Genomic DNA, 13038 nt, shown 5'->3' with positions numbered 1-13038 from the left:
TTTATACCTACACTTTATTTATATGTCAGCAGTGAAATTGAATATACTTATATGTTGTGGTGACTGGTGGGTGCTATATAATATTATGATGGTTAGACATTCCTATAATCATATTCCGAGTCTAAACAGGTCTTTCTGACTTACATTCGATATTTTTTTTTTGGAAAACACAAAATATTATGCTGATATAATATGCTCCTATGTTGTATAATACCTATACCTACTTATGCTGATACCATATGATGTGCCTCTCTTGCAGACTAATAATATTATGCTATGAGAAATAATACTGTTTAACATTTAAATCAACCGATAATGATTATTAATCGTTTGATAATTTTCAGTGGCCGTCGTGGTGGCGTTTTTCATCTGCTGGGCCCCGTTTCACGCTCAAAGGCTTATCGCCATATTCGGGTCCAGTCACGTATCGTCTGGTAACTTGGACGCGGATGACATACCGTTTCTACACCAACTGTACGGTATTTCCACGTACATCTCCGGTGTGCTGTACTATGTGTCCACCACCATCAATCCAATACTGTACCATATCATGTCATTGAAATTCCGAGCAGCTTTCAAGGTATGTAGGTAGTTACCACCCTGGTCCTCGACGTGGGATTTGTACATTATAATATAATTATAGACCGATGCTAAGAGTATAGGCATTAGCAATATAAAGTAGCTATATACATTACGCATGAATAATGATTGAAGTGGGAAATATAATAGTATAATGAGGTTATTATTATACATAAATACAACTATGTACCTATTATCCGCCTACCTAATAAACTAGTAATTCACTTTAGTTACTAAACTAATGAAACAACTAATTAGTAACACCGACTAAAATAATAATTGAAATGTGTATTATAATATAATTATACTCAATGCTGATATTTACTACATTCAGTTAAATTACGGAAAAATGTTCACATTACACTATATTAATACAATTCATAACAATAAAAAAAATGTATGTTTAATTAGTTAATAAACGTAACTCACAATGCAGATTACCTATCTCGGTGGCTCTAGTGTACATGTTATGCTCTATTACATTAAATAAACATGTAATAATATGAAGTCTGTAGATGGATACTAAAGATCCTTAGGTACCTCCCTATATGTGCTATGCTACTGTCACTGGTACACCTGATTTTTATAAGATCTAGTTAAATACCTTCCTACGGGACAGCATAAAAAATGCGTGACAAGTTAGTATTTTGATAATAGATATTCTACAATTCAGTATTTTAGGAACTTATACAACACAATTACCATGTTCAACTATTTAAATTTCGATCGATTAATTATTTTCGTACTTATACTAAATTAAATGAGTATTCAGGGAACATGCAATAGTTGTTACCGAATAAAAAAACAATCATCCAAAACAAAATAAATATAGACTAAAATTTAATAAAAGTCCCGTGCATGTTCAAGTTTCTGTTCATGTTTTTTCTCGTTTAAATCATCTCAGTAATAAATCTCAAGACAATACCGCTATTATATAGGTACATTAACAGATACTAATTTTTAAATTAGTACCTTATTAAACGAATGAAAACTCCTATTCATTATATTGTTTTCGATCCAATGTTTTTAACCAATAGAATGAATACCAGACATTTTTTCTCTCTAAATATTAAATTACTATGATATAAAATCATTACCTCTACATTTGTTTATTTAAGATAAAAATAATATAAAACGAATAACTCAGAATCAATTAAAAGTTCAAACTATAACCCCCCCCCCTAACAAAATTCCTGGCTACGCCATTGAAAAACTATATTATGGTAAGTACCATGATTAATTATTTTTAGTATGGCATATTCAATGAATACATTAAATAATGCTATTTTGTTTCAGATATTCTATCAGGCGTAGAATGTAGGCATTTGATGTTTAGAAAAGAGTTATTAAACTGTCTTATACATGTGCCTTGTTTTAAAAAAAAATTAATTTTAACAGTTTACAATCGGTTTTCACACAATAAGCAAATTTATTACGATGCACAATATTGTAAGATGTGATGGCATGAGAGAAGGGAAAGTCCAACTCTAATTCAAAAATTCGAACTCTGTTGTGTGTACTGAGTAGCGGGTAAATTCAAATTATTTTTGACATTGAGATATAATGTATAATATACAATGTTGTATATTTGAGCAAATTTAACACGCATTTTATCTTGGAGAGGTAGGAATGAGGTTAGTTTTTTTAAATTATTATGATTTATAGCATTATGAAATTATAATATATCTAGCTATGTATTATATGTTAAGAATTCAATCATTATAACGTTAAACCATAGAGTAAAGAGTATAAAGAATGGGTCTTTAAATTGAAAACATTTATAAAAAATGTGTCAAGTAGTTTTTGCACGTAATAAAGTATAAATATTTAAAGCTACGGCCTATGAACATTCTTATCTCTTATGTTTCTTACGGTTTTTTTTTTTTAATATTACCTTAAAATAATACAATAATAAAAGTATTATTTTAAACTTTGTCACAACAATTTTTTTTAAAGATCTAACATTTTAAGCAATTATACAATATTATAACCTATGAGTTATAAGTCACTCACAAGTTCATTCAGAATCATTTCAGTGACTGATCAGTGATCATACGTGGATATATTTTATCATTACAAACTTCAAATAATTATAATTTTTTTTTAAACACGTTTTACTTAAACGGCTATAGTATAATCTAATAATGTATTTTCACTTTGAAACGATTAAATATAAAAGCTTTTTTGGTAATAAAAACAAATACTGAATAGTGAATCAATTTTAAAAACAAATGGTGAATACAGAATTGTTGTTTTAACTTGAATTGATCGATATCTCCTAATATTTAAAACCTTGAAGAGGCAGTTAAAATGATTTCGTTTATTTCCATATCGTATATAATCAATTAATGAGTAAGTACGCACGGGTTACGATTTGAAATAGAAAATTTGTATACTTAGTTAATCGCAAATACTTATACCTGAAAGAGACAAATATTCATTGATTTCGAGACTTATTTTGAATATCGGGTTTCAGCTAATTATTAAAGTGTTAACAGCAATAATTATTAATTCAATTTAAATTTTCATTTTCGTGAAATATTGACAGATTCGTGTTTTAAATATCACTGTATAATCAGCATTGAAGTGAAAAACCAACAGTATTTTGAAATCCATTAAACTCTTTTAAACTTTTAATTTCACAAAATTATACAATATACGAATATACCCACGATAATTGATTGTAACAAATGCTGCTTAGGAACAGCAAATATCTATATTATATTTAACACAATATTATACGTTTCATTAAAGATTCATTCAAAATATAGCTATCTCTTTCTATAGTGAACATACATTTTAAAAGTGACTTAAAAATATGTTACAAAAATATGAAATGTACAAAATAGTTTGCGGTATGTTACGTCTGTTGATGTTGTGAATCTGTCTGATGTTTATCGTCTTTGGTCTGGTCATATAGTCAGTGTTACATTGTTACCTATTCCAGGGGCATTGAGCGCCGACTTACACTACTCACAAATGTAGGTTATGTACCTATTTACGATGGAAAAAATAATATCGCTTGTTTGATAACTTTTAATATAATTAATTTATATATATATATATGTATGATAATACATCATTACATCGTCCGTTAAACCAAAGTATACAAGTATCACGGACCACGTTGTTTCTTTTCGTCGTCCAAATATATATAGCCTTTATAAATTTGTAATACAAAAAATCTACTCAACTATTGTAGCTAAGGTTTGAAAGAACCCACAGTCAAATTATAGTAGCAAATAAAATAATATATATAAAAGGTACACAGTATATTTTGTATTGTAAGTTAAATTCTAAAATTCCTCACACTCGATTCTATTATCAGTTGCACTAAAAAAAACTTTAAACATATACTTTTCAAGTCTCTTACTAACTAATGTTTATAATTCTTTTTTTATATTTTTTACATACTCAACCATGTTTTTTGGTTTTAAACATAAACTTGTAGCGCTGGCTATAACTGAATAAATAAATCTGGAAAATCGAGACGACCAATAAAATTAAATGTCTCGTCGGCAACCTGACCGTGAATACTGAATATACTTTTATCAACCGCAACTCATGTTACATAAATATATAGTATTCTTTAAATTGCTCAGGTTAAATTGCATAAACCAACCCATATTCAAATACGGAAAAATACTTATGTGGTGAAAAAGTAATGCGGAATAATGATAATCGGTGAATATTTTTTATGCTATAATATTATAGGAACAAAATTATGAAATAACACAAAAATCATAATTGGATATCTTTTTTTTACCAAAATAATGTAATAATAAATTAAGAATAAGTTTAACTCGATTATGAAACGAAATATGAACTTAAAAAAATTTTTTCATAACAGATTAACAAAAAAAAAATGTAATAGCGGTGTTCTACTTTTTAGCATAACTACGCAATAAAAACTCACTGAAATTAAAAATACTGTATTATGATATTAATATATTATTATAATATACTTACATTTTGAAATAATTTTGAATAGTTAATACAAAAACTCAACTTTTAACTTTTTTGTTATTAATGGCGTTATTGCAATCTTTTTAATACAGTAAAAAACATTTTTCATCATTAGTCGTATGATTTAAATTGCTACGTTTAGATCAAAATTTTACCTACAATAATATTAAGAATAAATTATCCTGCAGTACCTATGACGTATAGCTGTCATAACTTATAATACGTACATCACTATAATAATAAATCTTTAATATTATAATAATATATTCGTGCAACATGCTCATTACAAGACAGTTATATAGTTATAGATTACCTATTGGTCAGTGTTATTTTTAAATTTGTAATCATAATTCAAACAACGTATTAAATTATTATTAGTATGAGAAACATCCGCGTTATATTATGTTTCACAATTTATACCACGCGGCTTGCACGTCGTGAGATTATAAATAGATTTTTAACTAATCGACGTACATTTTTATAAATATTTTTTTTTTTATATAATGATTTACCTACAGTGGAAATCAATATCAATGTATCATTATAAATATTATGATAACGTTTATGAAACAATATTCTTAAAATTACAAGTATTCTTATAATATGTCTACTTGTGATTGTTCGAGTGAACAAAAGGACCTGACAATATACGCATACAACGGTTACCCTTTAAATTATTAATCATTTCTGACGAGCAATGTTTTCCAACACAACATAATAAATGAACGAAATGATATAACACCTTAAAACCCAGGGACCTTAAGAGTTAAGACCCGTCGGAGAACTAAACATTATTTAGTATACACTGCAGATGTACTTATTATTAATATGAACAAACAATTAATCAAACTTATACCTACTTAGTACTTAGGTTACGTTAATGTGGTTCATAAGTTTCTACACGAGACGAGAAAGCTATATTATATATATATATAAATTGCAAGTCTTATAATATTATACTAATGTCTGATGAAGTTTGCGATGTGTACAGGTATGACGATATACTGAGAACAATTTTTACTTTTTAGTTATTATGAAAATATTATATTGAATTATTACGCATGTAGGTGGGTACTTTTATACATATTATAATATTGTTAAAATACACGTGCCGTAGTATTCTTTTGTTTGATACTAATTTATGGTGTAAACCCAATAAATATTGTTGTTCACCGACGCGTAACTGTGCGATGCAACGCTTAAATTCAATAATGCAATACGAACTTACGTTTATAATTACTTTAAGATTCTTGCGGAGTGATAAATGTATATGCTTTTCGGTTTTACAAACAAGTGTTTTCTTTTTCTTATTATTTTGTGTGTGCCATCGCGTTTCCGTGTCGAAAAATATTATTTATAAAATCGTGTCAATAATTGGTTCAACCTTCTGTATACAATAAATTGCACTGGATAGACATACGGATAGACAAATAATAATATAAAAAAATAATTATAAAATATCTCTAGGATAGTAACAGAGACGTCTCCGCTCAAAATCGTTTTTCGTAGTTACGAAATGATTTATTATTTAAATATTTCATTCAGATTTCACATCCATTACAGTGACCTACTCAATGACAATGTACAATCGAAACTTACTATGCACCTGAGTGATTTTCCCGGTCCTTTTCTTTTAAGTCTTAAAAGAAGCAGTTAAGTGCTATTCACAAAATTGAATCCAGTGGGAATGCGCCTAATACATAATCATAAAATATTTTAAACGCACGAAAAATTCAAAACTTTAAGACGGAATCCTGTTTTCGTGTTTGTTACTTTACTTACTTTCAAACAGAATCTGACGAACTTAATAGAACCCGCATTTTTGTTTAAAAATAAAGTTTTGTCAATAATTGTTTATAGCGCACCGTATAACACTCTTTGTTTAATGAATATTTTATAATTAAGAAATGTATATAGGGTCGATGGGGTTGATAACGAAATTGAATTTAAATTGATGATTTAAGTAGTGCCTACCTGGCTACCTATATATGTATAAAGTTTTCATTACTAATTTTTTTTTTCTGGTAATTAACTCTAAATATGCTGATATTTTATTTCTACTTCCCATTAATTTAAACGTTGATACCATGTTTTATATAACAAAAAAAGCAAACATTGAATTGTCTATAGTGCGAATATATTATTTGGTAGTGACGAGCAAATATATATTTAATAATATTTTATTTTCACGGTACAGCCTCTACTCCGTCATGAGTATAATAAAAAATATTATGTGAAAAATATACCTGGATACATTACGAGTATAGGTACATGTACATTAAGAGTATATACCAGAAGCTAGCCAGAGTTTTAATTCGATATAATTTTCTCGATAATTTGTTGTATATAGCTGGCAACTACTATCATAAGTTTGGTATAACACACCAGATACCTTGAGATCTTCATAACATTATTTATAATTTTTCATCAACATTCATACAAATTACAATTTCAGTACATGGTTATACGCAGTGTACATAATACGTTCACAGAACACTGAAAGCATATTTAATTTATCTGAATTTTCGAAAAGTGCGCAGCTGCCTTTTAACCCCTCCCCCCTCTCCACGGTTACGCCACTGCTATATACACTAAAATTATCGTTTTAACAAATTAATGAAATACTCAATTTAGTTATTATTTTTCACTTTCAAGATATACTGTTGATCATTATAATAGTATTATTCTACAGTTGTAGGACCCATATATTCGTTAGGTTATAATTAAAATCTAACGTGTATTTCTTTGTTATTGAATTGAATACAATTTACAGTGATTTAACGTACGTGTGCTTTGTTAACTTTTTTTTGTATTTTAGAATCATTAAAACCCGAATATTAACAACAATTTTAACGCTTTTCTGTACATTAGGTGTCTAGAGCAGATCCTAGAGAGTCAATGTTATGTGTTTGTTCGATTTGAATTCAATTATATAAAATCATTGTGCACAAAAAAAAAACGATTCTGAGCGAAGACAGTTTGTCATCCTATAATAATACTAAGTAGGTATATTTTATGATATGATAGTAATTAAAGTAATTTATTCTACTCTATAATAGGCATTAATATACGACAACAGGTTAAATTCAATTTTTGAAAATTTTTGAAAATGTTATTGTATGTTTAAACCTTAAAAGTTTCAAGTACTCACCAATAATATTTTTAAATTACAACTAAATAACTTAAATCGTCATTTTTTGTTACTTAATATGTTAATTCGTCCAAATTTTAACATTAAATAACTGTGGAAAAAAAACTGTATAAATATATTTTTTACACTTGTTGGTTACTGAATAACATTGTGTTAAATTTTCTATCTTTAGCTATAAAAGTTGAACATTTTTTGATTGTTTAACTGCAAAATAATTTGTACATTTTCAATTTGATAAATGTTGTCAAAATTTAAATTTTGAATGCCCATAAAAAAATGTACCAATGTATTTTTAATATATATCAATATTTCTATTGTAACAATAATGTATCAGAAACCCTGTAATACATATTCAAGCTTTCTGGCCCTAAGAATACAATTGTATTGACATTTATAGAAAATTGACAAAATGTTTGGAAAATGACAAAATAAACATTTGGAGTAGATTTTAAGTATCTACAGTTATTCATTTATTATTATGATTAAAAATAATTACGATCCATAGAACAAAACATAGCAAATATATATTTTGAAAGTAAAGGACAGAATACAAATACACAATTAAACACATGAGTAGGGAATCATTTACAAACAGGCAACAGTATGAGAATTTAATTTAAATTTCTGTTTTTTTCTGGTACCAATAAATATTGGTTTCTGTAATTCATAATATTTTTTTATCGTATATTCACAGGTGCATCTAATCAATTTAAGTCTATTTTTGTTATGATAATACACTCTATTTGCATTCCAAAATGATAATATTGATAAAGGATAGATAGTATTTCGTTTAGGTTGACATTTTTTAAAATAAATGTCATATATAATAATTAATGACAGTAAGTTGTCTGAACTCAGAAATGAGAATAAGTTGGTTGATAAGTGTTCGTTTTAATGTACCTGTATACATAATATATTATTAACTCGTTATATTGGTAGAATGGTTGATGTTTAATGGCTTGTGAATAAGTTTGACAGGAATGAATAGTATTACTTAAATTGGAAGTGCTCGCTGTCAGATATTTGGTTGTACATTTGTAAACACGTACTTACATAAAATTGGTATCAGTATTTTAATCGTCTTTAGGTGTAGGTAACTTTGTTTTAACGTTGATTGGTGAATGGTTATGAGTTTATGACATTTTTGTACGTTTTTGAAAACCTTGCTCGGTAATTGTCGTGATAATCTAGAGACAAATTAAATCTTTTATGTTGCTTAGGGGAAACGAAATCGGTGCAATTAATATAAAAATTATAATCTATATCGAAGTAATTTGTGAAGCTTCTAGTAATTGATTTTCGAATGGAATTTCGGATGATAGTAATAATTGACTAGATACATTTGTCAGTAATTATTGAAGTAGATGGAAATTGTTTTCTAAACGTATGAAAAATATTCACCAACGTAATAAAATAGACGGTTGGTTTGAAAATTTGAATTTTGAATAGGTACGTGTGCAAACAATTTTGATTTGATCGAGGGGGGTAGACCTCGAGTGAAAACACGCAAGACATAAAAGCGCGTTAATTTTCCGATTGTTTTGTAGCTTGGCATGATAAAATTTAGTTATTTTTAGGATTCATTTTTAAAGAATAACGTAGAACGAGAGGTATAATATAGACCCGCACACATATATTATGATTTTCGGGACTACGACTACCTAAGGTTAATTTAAATTTATTCTGTGCACAACTACTGTTAACAGTTGTAACATTTTATTTAATTATTACTCTTTTGGCGAAACACTGTAATACTGACTCTGTGCATTTACATTATACAGCAGTCAGCAGCGCTTTTACTCGATAGAATTTTTTGTCGGGAACACGGACATTTTCAAAATACATAATACGAGCGATAAAGGTACCTACATTATATTATTTACCTACTGCCATGTTTTTACAAAATAAATATACACGAAATGGCGTGTTTATACGGTTGACGACGATGTTTATTGTACATACGAGATGTCGGTCAACTGATGATAGTATTAAATTTACATAAATATATTATACAGATAATCAACGTTATTCTTTTCTCGCTCCTGTGTGAAGACATTTCCGGACGACAGCTGTACTCCACTTATTAGCATAATATATAAATATATATTATAATATATCCTTGCTTAAATCCATCAATCTTTGGTACCTACAACAGTGATCACTCTAAAAGACTATAATATTATTATCATGTTGTACCCACGACTAAAATAACACAACGTCGACCGAGCAATTACCTCAAGTATAAGGATTTCTAAAATTCACGCACAACTCAATTTTTCTCCTTTATTAATTGCACGATAAAATTTATAAAATAATAGAAAAATGATCAATGAAATAATGCATATTTTCTGAACTCATCGTTCTGGCTTATAAATATGAGCTAAATATGATCATTCGCCCTGCTTCTGGTTTCAAAATATTTCTAAATCAGTGTAGGTATAACCGGATGGATAAAAAAAAAATTTTATACTTGAATCGTGGGGCTATTGATAATAGGTAGGTAGTTGTTTTTTAAATGTTTTTAATCGTTGAGTGTTTATTTAAATTGATTTCTTTTTACACGTGATATTTTTTTATTATTCATTATGGCTTACGGTAGCATGGCACAATTTAAATAGGTACGTACCTACATATTCAACTTGTAAGAGCTTAACCAAACAGCCCCGTGAGTAAAAATGTATCCCTACCCAAATTAGGTATACCCTCTATACGTTACGTAGGTATGTATGGTATATCAAGCAAATGGTCAGGCGACCAAAATTCGAAATTATTAATGCATCATATTATTCATTTTTAATATTTACATTTTTGGGAAGGGAGGGCTGATCCTGCACCTCTCCGGCCGCAATTACCTACCACCGAATGAAATATTTTAATTACTTCTATACGCCTAAGGGGGGGTCTCGTTACGGCTACTATTTAAAGTGCAACATTTAGGCAATTTCTAATCTCTTCATAGCCACTCGGAATCTATGTGTTAGTACTTAGTTTTTGTAAAATGATTATAAGTGTGGGTGAAATTCAGTGCTAGTAACACTCTTGTACGCGCATGCAAATGTCAATAACTCAATAATAATATAAAATTCACAATACGAATTTTACCACAACTTCCTATTGTTTTGAACAAATTAAAGTTACATAACTTTGTCAGATTTTGGTTCTGAGAAAATATTTGAATCCAGCAAAAAAGAGATCTGTATAGATCGAACGAAACACTTTAAAGTTTATATTTAAATTACGAGATGAAAAAAATTCATGTTTTCGAGATTTCAATTACAGTTCACAATTTTATAAGATTTAATTCAGACAAAGTTTTCCGTACGATCTATAGACAATTTTCTGTCGTGTTCAAATTTTTTTTTTGTCAGAATAAAAATCGGACAACGTAAAGTAACTTTAATTAGTTTGTGCCTTCCTCTCGTCCGAGTAAAAAAAAAAAAAAAGTGAGGTGGTAGGTACGTTAAATATAAAAATAAAAATTATAGTCCCAACAATTGGACTCCTGCAGTCTAATGGCAGCTCTAGCGATTTTGCATGTATGCGCACGTGCGTGTATACCTACAGTAACTGCAGTAAATAATAATAAATCAACCGCGGATTCCGTTCACTTGTACTTGCGATGATGTTAACAGAGAAACAGTGTTTTTTGTTGTGTACCGACAGGAAACGGTGTTACGGTGTTGTGGCGGCGACAGCGGCTGCAGTGGCGACGGATGGCCCGGAAGCGGTCAACGTGGTCCGGCGCTGCGGAGGCTGCGCAGCGACTCGTCCGAACCTGCGACCGACGACCGCCGACCAAAGTATAGGCGCGTGTCCGGGCGGGCGACATCGTCCATCGAGCTTCCCGCCGACGACGACGACGACGACGACGAAGTCGTGTGCAGTGGCGGCGGTCGTCACGCCCCCGGCGGCGCCGGACCCGCCGACTGTTGGCGGCGGGCGCTGACGGGATCGGCGGCCGACGGAAACGCCAAACGACGCAACGACAGTGCCGGAAGTAGCGGCGGCGGAGGTAATGGCGGAGACGACGACGACAGCTCGACAACGTCCGGCGCCCTTGTACGGCATCCGGTGAAAGTGCCGCCGGCGATAGCGCTCAGCAACTGGACCGTCATCAGCAACAGCAGCCTCAAGGACGTGGACGCCGATGGCCTGCGCGACGAGCTCGTCGGTTACGTGGCAGACGCGTCTGCAGTGGCGATTGCCGGCGGCCAAAACGGCGTTGCCCGCGAGTATTATTGAGGGGCGACGTGGGGTTCGTCCCCTCCCCCCGTGGGCGCAACTAGGCGGGGGGCTAAACTCAGCCCCCTCCCTAAATGTTTCTCAAATTTGGCTCACGATGCTTATATTTGTCGTACCGTGTACCTATAGGCTGCAGTGCCGTGTACTCGTGTGGCAAAATACCAGCTTCATTTATTTTCAAACTATATCCAACCTTTTTTACTATGAATCGTCAAGCTGATTTTGTGCTAATAAATCTAAATAATTGAAAACATATGGTCGCAATAAGTGTGTTTGAAAATTCCAACAGTCAGAATTTAAATTTGTTCAATACATTGTTAAAGGAATAATTGGGGTTGTGCGTGCTTGGTGAATCATATTGAATACAAATTGACGTAAACGTTTATTTATTACAAACCATTTGCAAATATACCAACTTAGTCGAAAGGTATTTCATAATAAGGAGAAAATATTAGGACTACGGCTGCAGGCCTACAGCTCTCCCCAAAAATCCTAGTTGCGCTCATGGGTTCACCCTTCACCCACCCCCCCCCCAAGCGGAATATGATGTGAGCCTAGGATGTACTCTATTTTGTTTATGTGTGTTTTGTGTGTGTGTGTGTGTGTGTGTGTGTGTGTGTGTGTGTGTGTGTGTGTGTGCGTGTGTGTAGTCTGATATTCTGGAAACATATTTATTTCCCAACATCTGTTATTGTTTTTCCCATAATGATTAAACAAACATAATTACAATACAATATATTATAATACATCATCTTTTATGTCACTGAAGTGTTGTAGCATCGTCATTATTAATTAACTATTACATATATTATATACAATGATATAATATTATAAGGAAACTGTTTTTTTTTTTCAAGTATTATAATTTATAATACATTGATTACACCTACCTCATATAACGTAAAACCGAGTAGACAGCTTCGTCCCGCAAGTCTGCCATGTCGTGAACTGAGTGTTTTTTCAAAAGTTGAGTTCCGCCTAACTCTGGAAATTTCCCTGTAGTTCGTGTAAACCCGGATTAACAGTAAAATGTCATAAGCTAAAATGATTAAAACATGAAAATTATATGTTGTCCGTTGTGTCTTGGGTGTAGTAAATGT

The 13038-nt window shown here is 30.9% G+C and overlaps 1 protein-coding gene across 1 annotated transcript; it reads left to right on the top strand.

The window, feature by feature from the left end:
- Nucleotides 1–344: 344 nt before the first annotated feature.
- Nucleotides 345–12674, top strand: LOC111039800 (the record flags this gene model as incomplete). Its single annotated transcript, XM_022323434.1, has 2 exons — nucleotides 345–580; nucleotides 11360–12674. Coding segments are annotated over 2 exons (815 nt in total), but the record flags the coding sequence as incomplete, so codon positions are not given.
- Nucleotides 12675–13038: the final 364 nt, after the last annotated feature.

Source organism: Myzus persicae, unplaced genomic scaffold, assembly GCF_001856785.1.
Source record: "Myzus persicae strain clone G006 unplaced genomic scaffold, MPER_G0061.0, whole genome shotgun sequence".
NCBI classification, from domain to species: domain Eukaryota; kingdom Metazoa; phylum Arthropoda; class Insecta; order Hemiptera; family Aphididae; genus Myzus; species Myzus persicae.
The sequence above is the reverse complement of the archived record's forward strand: the minus strand, read 5'-3'. Positions and strand labels throughout refer to the sequence as shown.